The sequence below is a fragment of the Chroicocephalus ridibundus genome, chromosome 2, assembly GCF_963924245.1.
Source record: "Chroicocephalus ridibundus chromosome 2, bChrRid1.1, whole genome shotgun sequence".
In the NCBI taxonomy this organism is placed as follows: domain Eukaryota; kingdom Metazoa; phylum Chordata; class Aves; order Charadriiformes; family Laridae; genus Chroicocephalus; species Chroicocephalus ridibundus.
Genome location: NC_086285.1, coordinates 32,294,616 through 32,319,967, shown reverse-complemented (window position 1 = coordinate 32,319,967; position 25,352 = coordinate 32,294,616). Strand labels below are relative to the sequence as shown.

Sequence of the window (25,352 nt, the reverse complement as noted above, 5' to 3'; positions counted from 1 at the left end):
GAAGTCAGGTTTCTTAAGGCATCTCTTTTTCCCTTATTTAAGTCTTCCTAATTCATCAAACTGTGAGAGCAGAAAAAGGTGAGCCACTACTATTAACCAGGAGTTAACATGGATGAGAACAGGCGAGGAATGGGAAAAATTTTGGCAACACCTCATGCAGGCTGGAAAAAGAGAAATGGAACGGATACAGATATAGCTCAAAGTAAGTTTGGTTTTGTCAGAAAACACCAACTCAGTAAAACTGAATCTTGCTGTGAAAGTATATTGGATTTGTCAAAAAATATTTTGTACTTAGATGCAGTGTGTGCTGATCTAAGTAGTTGTCTGTGACTCTCTTTAGCTTTGACTTCTGCTCAGTTTTCTTTAATGAAAAAGCTTTAAAAGAGAGAGAGATTGTGGAAGCTTCATGCTCTTATGAAAAGGAATTCTCTTCCTGTCAGGAAGCCACGCACAGCCCATCGGGGCTCCCTGAATACAGGTGAGCTGTCGTGGCCTAATCCTGAAGCCCTTACATCAATCAGCTCTTACCTAGGAAGATGGCCAAATTCAGAAAAAAATCTTCTATGTTTTGTTTTTTTTTTCCAAATAAGAGCATAGGGTCAGTAGGAAGTTAAACAAGCAGATTAAAGAACTAAGTAAAATTAAGTAAAATACCTAAAAATGTATGTATTTCTTTTAAGTAGCAGTACACCTGTGATTACCGTATCAATAGCAAAAGCTATTCTTGAAACTATAGAGGACGTATGCATGTTTTTAAGCAGAAACTATTTGAGTCAAAAGTCTATTGGGGTTAAAAGAATCGTAAGATCTTTAGGACAATGTGATAAATAAGTGACAGGATGAGACAATAGATAAAATATTCAGTTATTAATTCCCAGTCCATAACAATTGAGATTGGTCCTCTATTTCTTTGAATTTAATTTTTCCATTTTCTTGGACCTACCATTTCCACATTGTGTGCTGTAGTCTCATTTAAATAAACAAGAAAGGAATGCAGGAGTAAACAAGTGTGACGAGGTTTATTTAAAGTTCTTTCAGTAGTTTAGTAATTTAGAAGCAATTTGGTAATCCATTTCTTAAAACTGAAAGGTAAATTTGATCAAGAAATGAGATTTTGAATTTTTAAAGCATTTTGACAAAACTTGGTTGGCTATAATCCTTTTGAGTGCAGTGGGAAGAAGATAGTTTTGGTTTTGTGGTTATTTTGCGGAGTTGGAGAAACGTTTTTGGTAATGAGCTAAAATCTTCAATAGTTTGCAAATGAAAAATGGAGTTGCTCTGCTGGTAAGTAAAAAAATCTTGAGGCTTGTTTACAAAGACAAGTATTTATGCTTAATTTAATGTACTGTGAATAGTTCCTATAAGGTCAGTGAGCAATGAGTCAAATTGGTATACCAGTGGTATTGAATGGATCACAGTGGAAACAGAGTATGACAGACTGATCTGATTTCCTGGTCAAGATGAGAAATGTGGTTTGGGGTTTTTTTTTGCTTTTTATTGGTTTTTTTTATTCATTTTTGTGTTGTTGTGTTTGGTTTTTTTAATAATCATTGCCAGCAAAAGGTAAAACCAGTAATAATCCATTGTATTGAGTATAATTGTGAAACTGCAGTCTCTCTTGAATATGATGGTGGAAACTCACTTTGAATTCAAGTAGCATATGCGAACAAAATCTTTCATTTTCTGTATTATAATACATTGGGTCATTTAATGAAAAAAAACAAGCTAATTTTCTTTAATTCAGCCACTATAGCCAAAAATAGTCATGGGTCTGTCTGATGTGCCCTTTCAAATTAGAAACACACGCATCTGTCCTAGTCAGGTTACGAGGGATCAATCTAAAACCTTACCATTCATGAGGCTTTTGCTAGAAGTCATCAAAAAGATGAATTTAATTAGAGGTGATTGCAGACATTCTCCTGGTCTGATGTTCAAGACTGTGTCTGACAGCTCTCAGTGATGCAGATGACTTAAGAGGAATTCCTAGAAACAGGTCACGTCGTCTGACAGCCTACCAGCTTTTAGAAGCTAGATTTTCTCACTGGTAAAAAGATCCAAGAAATTATTCTAAAACCAGTGGGGAATAAACTAATTGATGATTTGCATAAAGAACAAAATTTTAGTTTACAAAAGAAAGTTCTGGTCCCGTTCTTGATAGCTGATGCGTCTATCACTCAGAAACTTGTTGTTCGCCTGCCACAAACTATCAACTCAAGCATTTGCTGTGGAGAGGAGGAGAACAAATTAATCAATAAATACCAGGGAGATAAAAATACTTTCTTTAATGCAGACAGTGCCTTTGTAGGTCCAGACAGGGTGTATGTGTACAATATAGACAATAAAACTCAAATATGATTCCAAGAAGCAGAAAGCTCTTACTGCTTCAATTCAGCCTGTCTGCCAAAATGGCTTATTAGATTTTCTGACCAACCCATGAGGTGAAAGTCTTGTCATCATTGCACTTGCCAGAGTGCGAAGAATAGCAAAGTTAACGACACTATCACTAAGCAGAAGTACTACCAATAACTGCAACACGTGTTCTGCTCCCCCCACAAGGGGAGAAAAGTGTTGGCTTTATTGATATATAGAGCATATAACTCTGATTTTTGTTTTAAGTAAGAAGAATAAAAAAAGAGCGAGAAAATAAAACATTCATAAGAGAGCACACTGTTCCTCTTCTGCGAAGCGTAGGCTGCGCTTGAACACAATTTAATTGGGAAAAACATTGTGGGATGAGGTTTGGAGTGTCTTCCTTGGCAGCTAGGACCTCAATGATGATTAGGGATGCTGACTTTATACCTTAGAAGCCCCAGGACAAGCCTCCTATTTTAAACCTAAGTGCTCCTTGTCACTTTTAAGTATCTGAGTCTACCCCGAAGTGCCATGATGTGGTGAGTTTTTTATTCTTACCTAGCTTCTCTTTTAACTGAACTGCAGAATAGAGAGAAACTTAAAAAATATGTAAGTCATTTAAAAGAACCGAGCAGTGCTCTGCACCCAGTAGCTCTGAGTTCGACATGCAACACAGGAGCTATGATCTTTCTCATTCAAAAAGCGGCTGCTCCACAATAATCAGCTTATGTTGGAGATTTGTGTTTGATGGGCAGCAATCCAGGCAGAGGAACCGTTCACATTCCCTGTTGAAGTTGGGTCACTGACGAGGCCAGAAATGGAAAGATTTTGGGATAAGGACATAAATAGGAACTTGACTTTTCATCCTAATAATTAAATCCTTGAGTTTGAGCGTTGGTTTCTGGTCCTTGCACCAAAGAATCTTCCTGCAAGACAGCTGTGAAATGTTTACTTCGGCAGCAGTGGGCCTGACTATTGCTAATCTGCCTGCAGACGCCCTAAAACTAAAAACAGGATTTCAAGAGTTTTATTTAGGCCACTTTTGCCTATTATGCCTCTGGAGAATTATCAAGATATAAGTGAAATGAGCTCCTTAGAGGTGCAACATGTTTCAGTAAATTCTGCACCCTGCAAAACAATCTAAGCAACTCATTTACCAAATAATGTCAATATAATAAGAAAAGGATACCACATTAATGTGGAGTTAAGTTAGAGATACTGCTCTCTGTCAAAAAAAAAAAAAAATCTAATTTTCCATCTTAACATGTTACATGTAATACTCTTGAGGTTTTCATAGCTTGGACTCATTGAGAATCTATTTAAATTAGTTATGGCTTCAAAGCCAACAAAAAATCTGAAAGACCCTTATTTGTTAAAAATACAAGGTGTAGGACGCTGACTATATTTTGATCTATTTAAAGAGGAAGGTGAAGAGCTACACTTAGCTATATTTAGTTTATTTCAGGACTGGCATACTGATTTATTACTTTCTGGGTTTTTTTCCCCCCTCAATTGCCAGCACGTATTTGTCAAGCTGATGAAAAATGCTGAAATTGTATAGCAATTTTTCTCCTGGAGTTTGTTTAAAATGCTTAGCTTGATATATGACTGAAAGAGCGACTTTGTCCATGCTCTGCTATTTGTAATGCTGCAATTAACACAACCAGTTAGTGTAGGTTAGTGGAAAAATTGATTGAAACTTCCTATATGTGCTCATCTTTCCCACAACAAGGTTTAATTTAAAGAAAAAAAAAAAAGTTGCCTCCACTTATTGAAAGTGTTAACTGAATTATTCACGTGAGATGCCAATTTGATTCAAACCTTACCTCCTGGTTGAGGCATAAAACAATGAAAAGTGACAACAGCCCGCCTTCAAGATAATTTATTATAAACACATTTCTTAAGTCTGTGTGTTTATTATATAAATATGTCCTAAACCGGACTATCCATTAAAAGTAGGCTTTCACCTCCCATTCCTACAATCCAGATTTATCAGAACTTTGCCCCCTATCACACTCTTTATGATCCCAACAGGCCTGATTCCTCTCGCTTGTTTTATTTCTAAACTATAAATATTGTTTTTTCGCTCCTCAGTGTGGAAATTTGGCTACATCCATTTTACATGCTTACTGGAGTAGAAAACTACCTAATCAGATAGGAAAACAGTTGGCGGTATATAAATCAGGGTTTGCCGAGGATTTCAAAGTGTGAAACTGGCAGACGAGCACATATCCTAGGAGTTCTGCCTTTCCCCAGCTTCCCTGTAGAGATTTCACATGGCAAATCTGATCACCAGGGCCATCTGTATAAATACATGGGTGTGTTGTCCTGAATTAACACAGCAGCTCTACTGGGGAACGTAATTAAGGTCTTATTTTCAAATTTCCCCACCAGGCTGTCTGAAATACAGATTTATATACCAGGAATAAAAATCTTATCTTGATTTTCATGAGGAAATCAATAGTAATGTGTGCTTTACTACCAACTAGTCTAACAGAAACCCTAAAGTTAAGTTCAGAGTGCTCCTTTGTGATGCTCCGGGGATGAATTTACCCTCTCCTGTCCTATAGATCAGTAACACCGTGATATTGAAAGTAATGCTGTGCTACAAACAGCTTTTTTTATACTCAAAGAAAAAAAATCCAAAACCCTTTTACATACGAATGGTTTTACCGCAACATTGCCTGCTCTGCTCAGTCGACATTCCTTCCTAACTTTCATGTTGAAACAGAGTTAAGTAAAGATTCATGTTGTAGTGGTGACAGGAGGAGTTGTTACACAAGATGTAAAGTTTCCCTTGGATTTCATGTCACGATTTTTTCTCATTATTTAAACAAGAACTACATTGAAGTGGTGCAGGTACCAGGCAATAAAGATTTCCCTTGGTGCTGACAAACTCTGAGACCGCAAACGGAGGTGCTTACATGCCGCAAGAGATATTGCATAGTGTTCTTTTCCTTTAGGCTAGGAATTGCTGTCACAAAGGAAACATCTTTATATAAGAACTACTATTATAGAAAAAACCCACTTAGTTCTCATTATATACGAAGATATCACTTCCAGCACGTTTTATTCAACAACGTATGGAAACTGTTTCTCAGCACGCAGCTTTTAGCCTGCCTTATTTATTAAACTGCTCATGGAATTGCTTCAAGTATTGTCAGTAATTCTGCTTTATTATTCAGCAAGACCCGAGTACAAAGGAGGGAATATGTTGTTTGTTTAAAAAAAAAAAAAGAAAGCAAAAAGGAATACATGTTTTGTGGAGATATTACAAAGCCTTTATAACTGGTATGCATAAGATACCTATGTATCTGATTTGTAGGTAGTTTATCGAGACTATTTGTTAGGGTTTTGGCAAGTGAAAAATTATTTTTGTGGCTATGGGATGGTAAAAAATACACAAAGCAAACAGGAAAAGAGTTTTGCTGGAACGCTGCAGTTCATTTGTGGGTCACTGGCATGGGAGTTGAGGTGCACATGGTGTGTTAATTGAGAGAGGAAAAACTGGAGACAGGAATTGATTTTCAACAGCGAGTATCTGTATCAGGGAAACAAACACAAGTGTAAAGCCCACAGCCATATTGGTCAAAATACAGATAAGCTCATTGCTGGACAACAGTTTGGGTATTTCAACTTTTAGGGCATTGGTAGCTATTTTTCTGTATTCCCAAAATCACTGCCAGATGATGATATAAAGAACAACGATATTCGATATTCACAAGCAGACTCTTTCTTTTCAATGGTATGAAATGGGGTTTGAAGTACAGCATTGAATAATGACGTTTCCACGTTTTTTTTTTTAATTTTGAAACTACTTTCCAATAAAAAGGTTTAAAACAAAACTTTCTATTGCATACTAAAATCATTATAGCAGAAAGCTTTTTCTTTTTTTTTTTTTTAACGAAAATCCTGATTACAAGCCACAAAATGTTCTGATATTATCACATTTATTTTGTTATTTTTTAAAATTTTTAATTAATTTTTTTTTCCGGAAATGTGAAAATGGTGAAAGATCTTTTTCTAAAAAGTTGTTTTGAATACAAAGCCATTTTAAGCTGAAAATGTTTTGCTGCCTTCAATGACTGAGACCTAGCCGTGTATATGCTTTGGTGACTGGTTGCAACTGCAGTGCAACCAGTTATGCTTAACCAGTTTCATGGTTACTACTACCATGAAAATTTACCACCCCTTTTGCAATTGCTGTTCTCTAAGGAAAGTGTCTGGCTGCAGTGAAGGCACAGAAATGAGGGTAGGCTGACAGTTGAAAGGTAGCTGGGTAGGCGGCGTACCTGCCGCTGCCTTTCTCCCCTCCGTTGCCTGGTAGGCATTCTTTTGAACATGGGCTGTTGTTGCACCATGTTAAATTTTGTTACGAGTCACTTCCTACAAACTTCATTCCTTTCTCTGTGGTTTCAGTAAGTTCCTCTCAGCCCGACACGACAGGGTCAGAATCTTGCCTGGCAAAAATTGTCTTACTATCCTAGCCTTAATGATTTACTTTGGTGAAAAACCTGCCTGTAGGAGTTTTGGCCCTGGTACAATGGCAGAATATAGAAAAATTCAACACAATTCAACAAAATAATTATGTTCTTTGCCATGTGGTGCTGCAGGAGCCTTCGCAATTCGGCTTTCCAGAGATGAAATGTTTCTGTTTGTTGGAATGGTATATGGACATATTTATAAAATACACATTTATAAAATATCTTTAAAACTTTTGGCACCAAAAATTTACCACTGGCAACGGGTTTTTTTTTTGCTTTAGAAAAGTGCCGAATATGTAGAAGTAAACTTACTGATAGCAAAGGAAGTTTCTAGCAATAGCACTGTGTACCATTTTGAATATCTGGTGAAAAAATATTTTTGATGTGTTTTAGCCAAAGTGTTGATTTATGGATTGCTAATTTCAGCATGCTGGATTTTTGTTTGGTCAGGTACAGAGCTCTGAGCTTGAATGTCATGAGGTTATAATTGTTATCTCAGATGATATTTCCATCAGCGTGTGGCTGAGTATGCCTTTGCAATAGAGGTAACCTTGGCTGAATAATGAATTGAAGCAGGCTCAGCCATCAATCACTAATGATGCTGCAGAGAAGATATTTCACCAGATTTGTAATGTCATCACCCAAAAAAAGACTATTTTAAAGGATGAGAGAGGTTTCATTTTCCAAAGAAAATACTTTCTCTAGGATTAGTCACAAGTATTTATTTAAAATTTTACGTAAGTTCCTGAGGTCCTTAGGGGCGCCCAAGACACAAAGTTCTACTTTAACATACTGATGTATTCAATGGACTTTCAAAAGGAAAAAAATTTATTTTAAACCATTAATTGTATCAGCTCAATATTGAAGACTTGAAGGTATTCATTCTGAAGACATTTTATTATAATCCATCTGTAGGCTAAAAGTGAAGACTGCTATTCCTTAGTGATTCACTGCTCTCATAGCACATATTTTGTTTACTTGCACAAAAATTGTTGAAATAGTGAGCTAAAAATACATTAAACCCAAGTGTATCAACGTTAGGTGTGTCAGATAAATCACTACTCCCAGGTGCTGGGTTGCAGTTCAGTCCAAGACGTTTGACTCGGATTGAAATAATTTAGCTTAAAACAGTGGGATTTTCTGCTTAAGAAAGGCGGGAAATGAAGCTAGCATAAATAATGAATAGTTTCTCACATTTAGGTGGTTGTTTCAGGCTTGAACATATTTTGTGGGAGAACTGAGAAAAACTAATGGTCCTACTTACGTTGCCCTTGGTTTATGAGTTAAACAAAACAAAACAAACTTGTCCCTGTATTCTGCTTTTCCAGTTAATTGTGTGCAGGGTTTTGAGAAAGAAGCTCCAAAAGTTATAGTTCTCTCCATTTGAAGAATTTGATCATTTCTATACTTCTTTAATTACAGAAATGCTCTACTTAACCTATTATGTAAGTCTTTTAGCTGTTTTAAAGACAAAAATGGACAAAAAGTATTTATTCCTTTTATTGTGATATTTTTCCGATTCATAAAAAATTAAAATACATCTGAAGAATGTCCCGTGTCTACTTTTTGAGTGCAGATCTACTTTCACTTGCACAAGTGTGAATTAAACAGAAATGGAACTGGCATATTTTAGGACTTTGGTGTAAATAAAATCTGAATAAAAATCCTTGTTTGTTTAGTTATTTAGATGAATGGGCCTGCTCTCATGAGTAATGACTGACTCTCTACTTAATGTGCTGTTTGCCAATATTATCTCTATTATTATTACCCATTTCTGCAGTATGAGTATTAAATTTACTAATTAAGTTCTGTAAAGACAAAGTGATAGGTTCTGGGTTTTGTTTCTTATGGCCTAAGCATTTTTATTTAGCTGCTCCACCCCCCACCCCCCTTTTAATTGCAAAAAATTGTGGTCATAATCAGACCTAGTGACTAGATACGATTTTAGGATATAGTGTGAACAGAAACCCTTTTTGGTCATCCAGTGATGGCTTCTATTTGTGACTGATGGTTTTGTGTTTGGGATTAGGCAACGGTTGCTGTGTTGGGTATCCACACACTCTTCTGTTGACCTAACCAAAGCACAGAATTTGAAGTTAATGCTGCCTTTCCTCTGCCTCCATAATACAGGAGAGTACCTAATGTAGCATAAACCCTGCTGGTACAAACTTAATTAATCAGTGTTTTCTGACAAAGCTTGAATCATTACATTGAGTTTATGGCAATCGATACTTTCTATGTTGACCAGACCATTTTTGGTCTGGCACTGAAATGATCAAGGCTGGATTGCCTGTGCTGCTGAATCATTGCCTTAGATAGCTCCACTATGAATTTATGCTGGTCTACTTTCTTTTCATGCCTCTGACTCACGCCAGTGTATTTGTGACCATATGTTGGATCAGATTCAGGAACTGATCCAGTTAAACTAATTTAGAAAAACCAAAAAAAATTAGTTTTAACTTGCATCAGTTCCCTAATCAGGTTTGTTGTGTTACTGCATTTGTGCTGGGGTAAAAGAAGGGTATTGGTAGAACGAACAAGCAGTCAAAGGCACTGAAGGAGGAAGGAGTACTTGTTTCTGGGTCATTGCCAGCCCTTTGCTGATGTAAAGTGCTCACATAACCAGGATCATACGGCTACGCTGCATCCCAGGCAGTGCCAATGGATACGGGTATAGAATGTGAGTGAAATGATCTGCATGGAATCCTGAACTGATAATAAAAATAAGATGAAAATGTGCTGCTGGATGAAAAAGAAATTTAATTTTTAACTTTCATTTTACTAAATTTCGCTTTTTTCATGAAAATTCTTGTAACAGTAATGCAGTGAAATTGTTCAGGCAAAAAAAAATTGCATTCTTGTCTTTTTATTCAATTCTCCTTAAGGTAAACATCCTCTTTATGCATTTTGTTTCATTCTTTTCCCTCCTTGTTCTTGATTTTATGCAGTATTTTTGAATTGATTGAAACATTACTTTTCTTAAGGTTGTCACCAAACTTGGGCCACTGGAGTGGATTCTTAATACTCCCAGTCATCACAGAGTTCATCATGGTAAGCTAAAAGTGTAACCTCTTATTCCTCAGTGTGTTTTTTTCTCATGGTCATTATTTGTATAATAATAATAAGTATTAAAATTGTACTGTAAAATTAGTTCTACAGAAGGATTTTCATTTTGATTGTTGCTTCAAAAATAGTCCTTGTTCGTTTCAAAAATTCACAGTATTTTAAAAAACTTTCTTATAATTTAAACTTAATTTTAAAATTTTTATATTTAAGAATAATTATTGAGCAGCAATTAAGCCTGGATAACATGAAATAATGTGAAGACTTTGAGCAAAACAGTTCAACATTTGTAAATATAAGTGTCCTTCCCTGACTACTAAAGCACCATCAACTCATCAATCACTAACATGCTTTTTCATTCAAATTCAACACTGAATGCGCAAAAAGATATGGCTACCTTTTAGAAGAACTGTTAAATGTTTTAGTGGAATTTGGTTTCAGCTGTCTGAATTATTGAAAAATCTCACTTTACCTAAGTACATGATGATTGACTTTTCATCAATATTCAGAGGCATTCAAGACTGTACTGCAAATGTAAATTGGATTAATAACTCCACTGCATACTGAAAAATGTCATTAAAATATCTGAGGAATAGAAGTGGATTTCATAGATGACCTTGGCTCATTCAGTGTGCAGAGATAACAAATAAAAAGTAATAGTGGAATGGAAGAACTAAATAATTTGAAACAGACTCAAATGCTGTTATATGTACAGAGGATGTTATTAATATTTATTATGTCCTCCATGTGTACAGTGTTTATGGCACTGTGTAGACTTTTTAAAAAGACTGTGGTGCTGTAAGTGTCTAATCCTTAAAATTTGCACAAGTACTGGTAATCCTGGAGGGAGACACTCTGCTCTTATTTGCTCTGCTGTAAATCCAAACTAATCCTCTGATCCTGATCAGAGTTGAGCAGAATCACTCTGGAGCTGACCAAGTGTTGTACAGTCGCTCCAGACAATCTCCACAAATTTAGGCATATGTAATCGATGTTTCTTTGCTCATACTTTTGATAGGACAGCTTACATACAAATACATTCCCTGCAAAACAGAGAGAAGGATCAGATTTTCCTCACACTGAAGTTAATAACAAGGAAGTCAGGATCAGACATGTGGCATAGAAGATAGAGACAGCTGAAATACATTAATGAGATGATTGCGCATAAATGTATTTAGCATATATTTTCTTAGGTATAAACGGGTGAGGTGACTGTTTTTTTCTTTTTATTTTGTCTTTATAAATATATTTGGAAATGCGTTTACTCTCCAGATGAATCCTTTCATTTCACAGAAATTTTGGGTATGACACGTTTGATTTATATGTTTTAAGATCAATAAACCTAGTAAGAAAAAAGAAACTTCATAGACGTATAAGGACTGGTGGGTTAGCTATCTATTAAAATTATTCTAAGATTATGAATTGATGCTAATAATTAAGATTTCCCTCCATAATTCAGTTGCATGTACTCTTGTATATGTAATTACTGGTCTCAAACCCCATTTTTATTATAGGTAGAAATCCTTACTGCATTGACAAAAATTATGGCGGCACACTGATTATCTGGGACAGGATATTTGGTAAGTAAAAAAGGTGTTCTCTCTCATATTTAGTTAGTGTGGCAAAAATACGTATACTTTTTAATTTAATTGTTGATTGTTGTTTGGTTTTTTTTCTTCTTCCATCAGGAACATTTGAGGCAGAAGATGCAAAAGTTGTATATGGCTTAACACATCCAGTAAATTCGTTTGATCCCATCATGCTGCAGGTTTGTATTACAGACTCTGGTATCTTCAACAGGCACTCGTGTTCAAAAGAAACTCCTCTTTTAGGCACAGTTGAGGACATCCTTGCATTGCTGCGCACTCAATTAAATTATCTATAATTTCTTTAGTATTCCATTAGAAAACAATTATTTCTGCTCCTTGCACTGAGTATATGCAGAGCCTGTAGCCATCACAAAAACACAATACAGTAAGATTAACAACTCATTACAATGGAGGTATAACAGGCTTTGGACTGAGTGATGTCCATTTTGCCATATGCGGAGTAATATGCAGCGAAGCACAGACAAAAATATGTATTTCATCTGTCTTCTCTAAATATTGTTATTTCATAAATAACCCCATGGTGTAATATCTTTACTTTTTTTATCTGCTCTGCATATTTGATATTCAAGGTACTCCAAAATGATTTGTGTTGACAGCATTATATAGTAGCTCTCATGGTATCAACAAAACCTCTAGAACAGGTTGAATATATTTTTTTTTATTAAAAAAAAAACAGAAAAGAAAGAAGAAGAAAAGGTACTTAGTGTGGTGCTTCTTAAATTTATTGGTCTAGGCTTCACTTAAGCTGGATAAAAATTATCTGTAAAGACCTCAGGGACTGAGGAGTGTTGAAGCCCCCATTTGCTTTTCATGACTGTTCACCCAAGGAGGCATCTCAAAGAAGGAGAAATTCTACTGCAGGTGTGGCTGGGCTGGAAGCTGGAAGGATGGCCACAGCCTATGCAATTTTATCTATTCCAGACAGGTACTAAATAATTTATTTATTGAGAGTATGTCACGTCAAGGTCCCAGTAATCAAATTCTAATTGTAAAACTACCATAAATATAGCTATATAACATACCGTTAAATACTCTGGATTGATTACAGGAGAGACAAATTTTCCTCTGGGCGGAAGTCATTGTAATCCTCACTATAAACCAAAGGCTTGATATGGCTCCTGCCTATTTCAGTCAGGTTTTCTGAACTTCTGACTGTCTTCATCTATTCACAATTTATTCTCTTTACAGACTTTGAAAAATTATTTACTTAAGAGCTAAAAATATGTTTTATTAAACTGTATTTTACTAACAATGAAAAATTACTTGCTCTTTTATTTCAGTTACGTCCCTTGGTTCATATTTGGAACACGTTTTGGGCCACACCTGGATTCTGCAATAAGCTTTCTGTCATATTCAAAGGGCCAGGCTGGGGACCAGGCAAACCTAGACTTGGCCTTCCTGAGGAAATCCCAGTGGTAAATAGAACATGCACAGGCTTTCAGTTTTGTGTAATTTACTTGGACCTCTTAATGCTACTGGATCAATGTTAAAAACTCTACACATGCTATTTTAAATTAGCAAATTAGCAGTCATAAAGCGTAGGGGAGATGAAATGGGAACAGAAACTGAAGGAAATGAATGGTTTAGCCGTGTTTTTTTCTTTTTATTTGAAGGAAAAAATATATTTTTATTTATCTTTTCATTATTCATTTCCTAAAGAGATTTTCAAAATTATTCTTTAGAGTACGGTAATTTCTCTTTTTCTTTTAGCTGTGAACCATACACGCACAACAGAGTTAAACTCTGTCTCACACTAAGTAGTACATAAATTTGATAGTAGATTGTCTTTGTGCAATTATCTAGGTCCCTTAATCTTTTTTGGTTTTGTAAGTATAAAATGTGCTAAGGAATAACAGGCTGGAGCAGGTCACTGCTGAAGGCTAATATCTTTTTTGCTTTTTCAGATCACTGGAAAAGAAGTTCCCTTCAATCCAAGTGTACCAGCTTATCTTAATTGGTATGCAGTTGTACATTTTGCTATAATAATGGAATTGTATACTGGACTTCTTGGTACCGTGACTGTAAGTAATTTCTGTCTTTATGAAATGGTATCTTTGGCTAACATATTTAAATAATAAAACATTGAGTGGAGGCTCTACAGCCTGACTCATATCTTATGTAAGCTATTATAATAATAACTAGATTCTGTAAAAAGAATAAAAATAAATGGCTAAATATATAATGCTTGATATTGTTTATTAAACAATATTTAATAGCCATATTAATTATTTACAGGTGAATACGCTTAAGTTAAGGAATTCAATTTAAAAAAATAATATTCCATAGACGACATGTCTGCTTCAGTTTTTACGACCTCATGAACAAAAAAATTGTATCTTAGACTTGAAAATATGTAGGTTTTAAGATGTCTTGGTCATGTTGTTAGATGCCAATAATGCCCAAGCTTTAGAAGGGGGACTGCAAAGCTCTTGCGGTGCTTCCAGGTGGGAAGCTCAGTGTCAGCATGAGTTCAGAGTTAGAGGAGCACAGACTCGGGACAAATCCTCCTTCCAGTCTCAAACATACAACAGAATTGATAGAAATACAGCAAGGAGAGGCATGTATTTACCACCTCATGTTTGGGCTGACAGGGGCTCCCTGGTAACACAGTGGGGTCCCTCCAAGGATACCTGGTGGTCTCTGAAGGTGAACTACAAGGCCGTCTCTACCCACAAGAAGCAAGACATTAACTGTTTCCACGGCTTCACACCCTTCCAACCTCCTTTTCATTTCTCCTTCCTTGACAACTCTTTCTACTTTAGTAAAGCTAAAATCCTCTAGTTATAAAGCATAATTTTAATGCATCTAATATTCTTACAAATCAGTCAAAGGCCTACCAAGACACCACAAACGTCTGTCAGTTTGATAAAATGGTCCTTGGCCTGCTTCTTAAACGCTTTCTACTACCTCCTTGGTTAAACAGCAGTCTTTTCTTTGTGTTTGTGTCACCCACGTTGCCACAGGCCTGCTGTCAGAGTGCCAGGGCCCCCTGGGTTCTTCAGCCTCTGCCTGCCCATGGACCTGCCTCATCCCGGCATACGTGCCCGGTGATCTCCGGCCCTTGGCCAGCGATGGTTACTGTCCTGTGCCCTCCTTAATGGGTGCTGTGGGACCTTCCCCCCAGGGCCACAGCCCTGACCACTAGCTGCCACCAGCCCCCTGCCCCTTCCCCAGGGAGCAGCCCCTGTCCCTGCACCCTGGTACCTTTGCCCATGACCAACGTGTCTGAATCCGGCCAAGAGGCACATTTCTAGATATAAGTCTCATTTGCATATCTGACCATGGTCATCAGTGAAGGATTCTGGAGAACTGCAAAGCCGTTTCAAAGCTGTCAGAAATCTTGTCCAAACATCGATGGTTTGATCTTCTCAGACATTCCTCTGCATCCCAGGGCAGGAAGGGCAGGAGAAGGGACTCTGCCTGCAATAATTTCTTGGGATACGTGGCAGCAGGCTTAGACCAGCTCTGGCAGCTCTGCATATACAAGCTGCTACAGCCTTTTTTTTTAATATTTTTGGTTAGATGTATTCTGAGTAGCACATCAGACCAGTAGAATGATGCAAATTTTGAGAAAAGTTTAAAGAGTACATATTTTATGTAGCATTCCCCATATAATAGAAAAGCTACCTCAGGCATACTCTTCTGATTTATATTAAGTTATTCTACACATACTGTTCACCTCTGTAAAGGGTCACACTGCAACTGCAGGAATTTGGAGATTACTAAGACATCCGAGGCTTAGTCTATTCTAAGAAATTCCTGATGACAGGAAACTAAGCCAAAGGTAAGGATAAATACCTCCAATAAATACCTCCAATGTATACAAGATACACAGTATACATAATTGCCAATGTTCTTATATTGAGAAAAGCCACTGCAAGATTTTCCAGATATGCTTCTAGATTCCTGCATACCAGAAGCAAGTCATATTTGCATAGGGATCAAGCTGCAGGGGTTTGGTTTTTTGTTTTCGCTTTTTGTTTGTTTGTTTGTTTTTATTTATTTTGCTGCTTTTGCTTTTAGCAGCAAAAAATAAGGAGTCTGCTCATGAGTTTTTTTCCTATTTTATTCTTTTCTTTTTTTGCCTTTTTCTGGTCCTGGAAAGAAAAATGGATGGTCCAAATTATTTTCTTTGCTGATAACTGCAGCTGTTTAAGAATAAGGGAAATTGAAAAATGCACCCAAGCCCCAGATGATCATTAACTTCTTGCAGTCATGGAGAAAACATCCTGAAGATCCACCATTTATGAACTTATTGTAGAAAAACAACTAGAAAATTCTCTGCACAAAACTGCGGGGTAATAAGGTAGTGAGGATAAGGAGGGCACGGGGGACTAGAAGCACCTCATCTCAGGACATAAACCTTTGGCGTGGGTGTAGAAAGTGCTGGTCCAAAGGCAGAGTTCCAGCATCGCTCTGCAGTGTAGTGGGGAAGCTGTCATGAGAAGGAAGCTTGTGTATGAATAACTTTTCTTGGCAAAAATCTTTCTTCAATATCAGTTTTCCACTACACTGAGTTATGAAATGTCTATGGATACAACTGGAACTTTCTGTCTGGCTATGAATTATGTCATAACTGTGGCATAGCTCCATAAATGGAGAAAGCTAACTGTTTTCCTCATTTTTAGGTATAAGTTCCATTTCATAATAGCCATAAGACACAGCACACAGCTATTACATTTCTCAAGTGATTACAGTTGCTCAGTGTTTGGTCTCACGCCCTGTAGAAGTGTTGAATTTCTCTATACGTAAAGAGCAACCATATACCTTCGGTCTGAATGACCTACATTTAACTTGCAAGAAGAGCAAAACAAGAAAGGACAAATATATATTTTCCACAGGAGAGAGCATCCAGTGTTTATTTTCTATATAGCGATCTGCATTACATCCAGAGAACAAAAATTACTTCTGAGCTCTGCACATCTAGATCTGATCCAAAGCTCATTGAAGAAATGGGATTTGGATCAGTCCCAGAGAGAGTGCTAGGAGTGTAAAACCACAGTACATTCAAAGTAAAAGTCTCATAGCTCCAGAACTGCGTGTATCACATAAATCAAAGTGAAGTGTACCTTAAACACATTTTGCAGTGTCTTTTTTATTGTTGATAGATCCTGTAACTTTTACTGTGCTTATAATGCTATGAATATGTGAGCAGTTTTGATTAGATGAAAAGTAGTAAGGGATAAGATTGATCTCTTGAAAGCTGAGAACACAATTGATATATTAATTGTGGACAGCAGGACATTCAGTAGGACATCACCAAGTAATGCATATGGAATATTGCTAAGAATTTACAAATTTTTTTCAGGAATTCTAAGTTAAAATAAATTCATACGGAAGAAGTTTGCTTACAATACAAATTTCATAGCATTGTAGTAGCATTCCTCATTTAAATGCTGAAAGTGTGTGATATAGGACAGCAGGGCATCTGTTAAACTACGAAATGTGCTGACATCGTTCCTAGCTGCTGTGTTGAAACACTGAACGCACCAGGATGAGAAAATGTATCCATGTTATTCTTCAAAAGGAATAAAAGAATCCCAGTCCTTTCAAATATAAAAGTCAATTTGGAATCTTTCAGTTTTGATCTAAATATACATTTGGAATGACCTATTTCCTTCATTTAAATGAATTATTTTTCGTTACTAAAAAAAATATAAAACAGTAATCTCTGTCAATATGTTGATTACAAAGCCATGTAAACTTCTCCCCAAAATTCTATAACTCCCCCCCTTTGTTTTAAGGCTCCAAGATATTTTTAAAGCTTTCAATGAAATCAAAATCCAAAAGAAATATTTTTTTCTGTTTGATTGCAGCCAATAACCACATTGCAAAGTTGTGGCTTACTTGTAATTGGGGAACCTGCTGTGGTCCCACAGGCTTCTCTGTTTATACAAATACTCTAGTATATAAATACTGATTTATTTTATATATACATCCATGCATATTATGTTTAAGTGGAACAAGGATGCTAGCACTAACGAAGGTGTAAAAGGCACATTCTTTTCACACTGCAACTTGCAGTGTGTAGATTTAATATATGATGTTTAGTTTAGTGATATAACCCACTGACTATTTTGTTGATTTTGGTAGAGCAATGCCTAGAAAATGGATGCCTCAGCTGGCAGCATCCACTTCACGGGGTGATACAAGTTTGAAAAATAAAAGAATCAAGGCAGTATGTAACTATACTACTGGAGCTGTAATGGGAAAGTTATGGAAGCAAACTAATAATGGTAAAACTTATGCTGCATGGCTGATTTTCTAAAAGCTGTTATTCCCAAATGGCATCATGGTGTTTTCACAGCAAATTTCTTGTCCATGACTATGAGCACAAATGAGGGAACACTTTTTTTTTTTGCTGTGAGTGAATGTGGTGCATGTATCTACAGTGAAGGGTAACTAACACCTCCTACCTTCATGGTTTCCAGTAAGGTTTTATGCCGCACCCTTCATCACTCCAGTGAACTGAAGACTTGGGAAGTAGAAGGCTGCAACACCATACTGGGGCATTACAGTGCCATGTGTTTGTGTGAATCTGATGGTAGTTGCCAGTTTGCAACTAAATGTGATCTGCAGGCTGTGTTTTAGATTCCTCCAGCCCTTCACATTCTGGGACACAGATAGTATTGGCCCATGAGACGTTTCACAAACAGCTAGTGTTCAAAATGTTCTGGTTCAAGTAGGAGAGCAACTGAGGAGAAATAGAAATTGGCCTGAAAAGTAGAACCTGTAAAATACAGTCATATTTGTCTCAGGTAGTTATTATACCAATGAACCTCATATAGCATTTTTACCATTTTAAGATAAAGGCTTGTTTGTATTTGGGTTTGATTTTCCTAAACTATAAGGTTGCTTCAGTTCTTTCTTCTGATTTACTAACATACATTAGATTGTATTTCTATTCGTATTTTTTTTTCTTGAAATCCATGTTTAAAACTGAACTGGAATTTATTAATTTCCTTTCAAGTTCTTGATCTATGCTTTTTTCTTCTGTGGCTAGATAAATGTGGAGAGTCAAACGACAACTCCAGGCTTCAATTTTGCACGTCTTAGATAAAATGTTTAAGGGAAGTTTGCAGGGTCACACTATAAATTCTTGTATTCAGTTCTTTCTTTGTCTGTGGAGAAAAAGCTGCAGTCTGAATGACAATATTACAGTGTCTGTGACACCAACCTTATCATTATTTCAAGTTCCATCAGCAACAACATAATAAAACAAATGGTTATTTTTTCCTGAAAATATGTTTAAAAGCAATTTATGATTTTTTCCTACTCTTTCAGAAGTGACAATTAAAATATATCTTTAAGCAAAGAAAAGAATTCTGATAGAAGTTATGAGAGAAAACACACTGAAATTATGACCCCAAAGTGTCTGCTTTGGAGAAGTGTTTCCATGATCCACTCAAATCCAACTCTTGGTGTACGGACCAAATTTAGCCTCTAGACTTGCTGTCTAGTTAATGGCAAGAAATAGAATCATTCGCAAAGTGCACTTTTTCCACTGATTACAGAGAAAGTTTAGGTTAATAACAGGTTTTTAGGCACTTCAGTGAAGATACTTAAAGGAAGGTAGAATGAATCAGCACCTCAGTTTTCTGAAACTGCAATCACAAGGAAACCCAGATGCCTAGAACTTGGTGGCTGGTTGTCTAGTTCTAGTCAGCTCAAAAACCCTGGGAGGGCAGAGAAGTGTGAAATCATGCAGCTCTTTTAAATTGGAAACTGGAGACACACTTATTTATTCATAGCAGGTACTGCTGGATCCTTCTGGAAAAAAAGTATTTGCATTTGTTCTCTCAAAACCAGTGTAGGTTCATTAATTTACCATAAAGTGCCATTATAGCCATATATTGTAGTGTAGCAATTATGTGACTTGCTTGAAATTTGGATTTGATATTCAGTTCTCTTTCCTGCCTAAGGGGGATACAAAACCTTACATTCCTTTTCTCTGAATAGCACCCTACCAGTGTGGGAACATTTTTAAGGCATTCTGTAAAAGCTAGTGCATTGCACTGGAAACACAAAGCAAAATCAGACCCACCTGGCCAGAAAGACTACGTTTAAAAAAAGGTGTAATTCTCCAACTTAAAAGTGAGGACAGTCTCTAAGGAGGAAGGTCTTGAATTCCAGTCCTAGTTCCCTGGCAAACTCCTTTATTTGACAAGTAACAATCATTGAAAAACATATCAAAGCATTTCTAAGAAATTTATGGGTGAGTTCCCTTATGCCTGTGCCAAATCATGTTTTTCTTTGCTCACTCCTTGAATTTTTGTATGACCCAGTTTCTACAGGAAGCTGAAAGGGTAGTTGAACTTACTGTGGCTAGATGAGCAGTTTAAGAACTTATTTTATTAAACTTAAATAGAGTCTGTGCCTGATTTTTATAAAAAAAAGCTCTGTCCAGAAGTTTTGTCACTTCAATATAAATTGCTTCATATTAACAATAGAAAGTCTTTTAAACTTAGGATAACTGTGGGATTTTTGGATTCTAGAAACAATGTTTTCAAAAAGAGCACCCTCAATCTTTTATTGACAAACTCTAAAACTGGTTTCTGGAATTTGCAAATTTATTCCAAGTGATACAAACCTTGATAAAGGATTATAAATCCATCGGAGCAGTTTTTACTATCTTGACTTAAGCGAAAGTCTCAATGAATAACTGCTATACTGACTTCCCCCCTAGAGTCAATATCTAGCTCAATATTCTGTCTCCTGTGATGGCCAATAGTAGATGCCTAGGGTAAGAGCGTAAGAAATGTGTAAAGCGCCTCCTTTCTCAACATATACATCTAAGTAGATGATGGTAGTAATCATCAGTCTGAGGTTTTGTAAGTTTATCATAAGGAGGGGTGGAACAGATTGGAAATGTAGCAATGCAGTAATGAGTTTGATCTCTCCTGGTAGAAATCTGTGTAACAGAGTGGCTTGACAGGCGTCATTTGTGAGAAGAGTGTTCTGGCTTGTAAACTGGTGGGGCTGCTGTTTAGCTCGCTCATTGCTGGGATTGTGTTTTCTTTGTTCAATAACTGTTTGTTAAGGATATCTAAGTAGGTGCTTGTGATTCTTCAGTAAAACAACAGAAACCTACCCAGCCTGGGTGTGTGGTTTGATGTGTTTTGCAAACATGGGCACTGTAAGTTCACACAGCTGTAAAACTTGAGAATATCCTCCTGTGGCCTCCCACGCTCACAGATACTTTACCTTAGATCTCTTCGAGGGGTAGGGGCCACCACCGAAGGAAGGTGGGCATGTCACCAAGTGGGATTTATTGAAATCAGGGCAGACTTTCATAGATTTTTAATTTTCCTATGCCTGCAATCTTGAAGTGCAAGATGCTATTCATAAACCTTCTTGCTATAAAAGCCAAAAAGGATTCCTATAACTCAGCAAGATCCACTACTTTTGTTTTGGGTTTTTTGTTGTTTTTTAAATGAAAAAACAAAGGCTTTTCAAAACTAATATTTGAAAGGAAGTCAGGGAGGGAACAAGAAAACTGATTAAATATTTGATTTTCAAAGGCAGCTGTGTAGAATACAAAAAATATTTAATAAATTAAAAGAAAAAAAATCAAAGTTCTCAATGAAAATAATTTATGTTTTCCTGAGTTTTGTTTATATCATTTTGATGTAAATTTTAAGGACATAAATCCTCATGCTGCTCTTCATCCAAGTATTAACAGACATGCTAATGTTTAAAGGTGTTTTAAGTCTGATAGAAGTTAATGGTATGAGTTGAAGAGTTGTTCTGAATTGGGAACAAAGTGTCAAGTTGTCATGAAAGGACAACAGTAATTTTGTTTCTTCTTAACTATGGTTATATTGTCATGTCATGTGAATGCTTATATTGCCACCAATGTATTGGTTTTTTTGGTATCCATTTGGATTCATAGATGACTATTGTAAAAATGTGGTAACCTAAGATGAAGAAAAAGAACAGGGCTGCTGTGATTTTTATCCAGAAAAAAGTTTGTTTCCTCTTGAGTAACTTCAGGAAAACACCTAGTGCAGAAGGGAATATCTTAAACAACATTTTGGAAATACAGCGTTCAGGAAACAACTATATAAGTGGTTACTCCAGATAAGTGTGCTACCCAGAGCAGATATTTTTGTTCTAAAATTTAAAGTAACAAATTACTTTAAAAGCAGACACTAACATCACTGAGTGAGGAGGCCGAATCTACTGTTCTGTTAAAACTCAATTTCTCTTCAGAAAATTACTCTAAATGAATTCTTTGTCTACTTTTTAACAGATGTTATCACAGGGAACTATTCTCCTGAGAATTGGCTTTATCATTCTGTCCCTGACCTCTTTCGGACTACTTATGGAGAACAGGCAAGATAAAAACCACACTTTTTTCTTTTCACGTTATGCATTATTTATCATTATATGGAAACCTCAAATGTATCAAAAATATATTGATAAAGAACTATAGATACACTTGGACACATAGATTGCTATCTGTTGAGTGGAAAATAATACACTAATAGCAAGCACCTCAAGCCAGGAGTGTTCCTATAGCAATTAGTGTTTGTATCTATATTGTCCCTTGCAGAAAAGTTGCAGGATGGGCAATATTCTTGCATATTTTGGGTCCACATCTCTGGTTTTGGCACACTGTCAGGCCAGGGCAGTTCAAGCTCAGACTGCAATCATATAGTGTCAGTCCCGTGTAGCATGCCGTAGGTGTCAGATACCCTGATGGTATATGGAAAGCACGCTGTAGCTCAGAGTAGACTCAAAATCATGTGAAGGATTTAATCAGTATGGATTTAAACCAAATTTGATCTTGAATACACCAGCCCAGTGAGATATACACTATGGGAGTAGTCCATACGGACACCATGACCCTACAAAAGAGTAAATAGCAGATACAGTTTCTTACAGAGAAACTATTTGCCCTGCCAGAACAGAAATGTGGAATAGAAGCTTCCTCAGATTGAGGTGCCAGTTCTGCTTTGCACCTGCTGTTCATTATGTTTTCAGAAAGGAATACCTTTCACTTGTGTGAACTGAATGGTTTATTTCAGGATAGGTAAAAATCTGTCAGTATGCCAGAGATTATATAATTTAGGGAGTTAATAATGTGAATTAGTAAAAAGTTACAGAAATAGACTGATGAAAAGATTCTGAACTAGTTGTGTACCAGTTTTCAGAATTTTGTTGTTGTTATTTTTGAGATCAAAAGACAATAACTATATATCCATCTACATTTGCATGAGCTAATATATAGTTTGTGAGTATGTGTATTCTCCCCCCCAGTAAATTCAGTGTTGTAAGTCCATATAAGGTAAATACTATAAAAACTTAACTATAAGGTTAAGAAAGATGACTTGGTGTAAGTGCAGGACATCACAGACTATTTCTACATTCTCTTTTTCATTGAAGTTAACAAAGAAGAAAAGATGTTAATCTGAATTACTTCCCATTTCTAGGCCTAAAGCAGACATTTTGGAAATTATCCGCTGCTTAGTTTTTGTAGCTGTGTACAAACTTGGCCACTTAAGGAGTCAGTTTTCTTCCTTGGGCTCTGCCTATGAGGTAAGACATTTATTTTGAAATGTCTCTGATAATTACCCAGTATTTTTTTATCTTTTTAGAAAAAACAGAAACACTAAATGTTTATGTTTTGTTTCCTTATAATTAATTATATTATTTGAATCGCGGAATCATGGAATTTTTCGGAGTTCAAGGGACCTCTAGAGATCTTCTAGTCCAACTCCCCTGCTAAAGCAGGATTGCCTAGAGGACAGTACTCAGGACTGCATCCAGGCGGGTCTTGAAAATCTCCAGAGAAGGGGACTCCACAACCTCCCTGGGCAGCCTGTTCCAGTGCTCTGTCACCCTCACCGTAAAGAAGTTTTTTCTGATATTTGATCAGAACTTCTTATGTTCCATCTCATGCCCGTTACCACTTGTCCTGTCACTGGGAACCATTGAAAAGAGTCTGGCTCCATCCTCCTTAAGCCCACCCTTTAGATATTTGTAATCATTAATAAGGTCTCCCCTCAGCCTTCTCTTCTCCAGGCTAAAGAGTCCCGGCTCTCTCAGCCTTTAATATTGTTGAATAGAATATTGGGTTTTTTTCTTATCTCTTTATTTCTCCCTTTTTATGATTAACTTGTAAGAAAATTACTGAGGTTTACTACAGAGATTGAAAAAAGTCAAGAAAGTGTATATTTATCATTTCCTGCAAAAACAATATATTAGTTGTCATATGCTTTGAAGGGAATAGCAGAATTGTGTTGCTGAATTTGAATTGATTAAATCACTTTTCATGGGGCAAATCTAAAAATGCTTGGATGCTGGAAGAGTCTTAAATATAAAATATATTTTTCTGTACTTACACTGTACCTCAGAAACAGACATTTAGCCATTGACAAATAAGGGTACTGGACTAAATAGACCTTTGGTTTTCTGTTCTTACAACTTATTTTTATCCTGTTTATGACTTCTGCTTTTTAATCTTACTTTTTTCTCTTTGCAGTGTAGTTGATATTTCATAATAACACTTTCAATATTATCTGAATTAAATAACACTGATTCATTAATATGATTCTGATCTGAATAGCATTCCCAAGCTACCTAGTGCTAGTACCCAGCAAAGGCAGTTACCAGCAAGGTTATGAACAGTTTGCTGGACTAGTAGAACTGTTATCAGAAAGTTACCTTTTGGCTTAAAAGCAGAAAAAATGAAATAAACCAGTAGGGACTGAGACTCAAACCAAGTTCAAAATGGTTCCTTTGACTTGAAACATCTGCAAAATTTATAGCAACTTTCCTAATTGGAGATTTCTGGTAGTGGTGCTTATTCTCTGTTTTTCCAAGAGATCAAACAATAGGAGAATGAAAACTATCTTACCTTATCTTTTTTTTTTTTCTTTTGTCTTTTTACCTGGGATAGGAAACAATAACTATTGGACAGTATTTTAAGCCAGATAAATGCCACTAATCAAGAATTGTTTTGATTTTTTTCCCATATTGTTACATTGTCAAAGCTTGGTGTGTAAATCAAAAAGTTCTTGAATTCCTTTGATAAGAGTCTGCCAGAACTCGGCAGATATTTTAAGGATCTTACTTGCTCAAATATCATCTGGAAAATGTTTTTATTATTTACTGAGTAACATATTACAGTAGATAAGCTTGAAGTGAAGAATTCTAAAATATGGTGATTAATTCTATAGCCCTTGAGATATGACTCTCAGAGTTGGGGACAGTTATATGTCAAAATATGCACTCTCAATTAAAAAAAAATAAATTCATGTACTTGCTTGCTTTGCATATGTAAAAGAGTCTCTTACTAAGTAATGAGTAAAAGTAAAGTTAACAGATTGTTACTTCTATTGTATATAGGGAACTATACAGCTTCCTATTCTGCCATGAAGAAGAAAATAAAATGAAATAGTTCTTACTCTGTTCTTTACATGTATCTTTCAGTAAAATGTTAACTTCTTGGATATCTTGAGTTCTTTCCTACTGTACTTTCCTATCTTTTCTTCTAGCATTTTTCCTTTTATCCTTCGTATTATACTTCTCTGTTACTCTTTTCTTAGTCCTTTGTTTTGCCATTTTTAAGAAGAAACAGGAGTTCCTAGCTCACATGTTTTTTCTTTCTTTGAAAATACTGGAAGAATAGATGTCTTCCAAATCATTTGCTCTCAGTGAGACCAAAATAGATAATGCTTCTGAGTAATGCCAATATGTCAACACTAGACTTACATTTTATCATAAATCAACAAGTTTGTGATATTAATAGCTTTTGTGATGAACTTCAAAGGGTCCCTCATTTTGATAGAAATTACTCATTTGTGCTCTCAATGCATAATACAATTTCTGGATTCAT

The 25,352-nt window shown here is 36.1% G+C and overlaps 1 protein-coding gene across 2 annotated transcripts in view; it reads left to right on the top strand.

Moving 5' to 3' along the window:
• The window catches only part of AGMO (alkylglycerol monooxygenase), a 197,009-nt gene that overhangs the window by 90,531 nt on the left and 81,126 nt on the right, over positions 1-25,352 (top strand). For both annotated transcript variants that reach the window (XM_063324940.1, XM_063324941.1), the window contains exons 6-12: positions 9,821-9,887; positions 11,414-11,479; positions 11,588-11,667; positions 12,790-12,924; positions 13,414-13,530; positions 21,762-21,844; positions 22,945-23,050. In XM_063324940.1, coding sequence (XP_063181010.1) covers positions 9,821-9,887; positions 11,414-11,479; positions 11,588-11,667; positions 12,790-12,924; positions 13,414-13,530; positions 21,762-21,844; positions 22,945-23,050 — 654 coding nt within the window. The remainder of the gene's footprint in view (positions 1-9,820; positions 9,888-11,413; positions 11,480-11,587; positions 11,668-12,789; positions 12,925-13,413; positions 13,531-21,761; positions 21,845-22,944; positions 23,051-25,352) is intronic.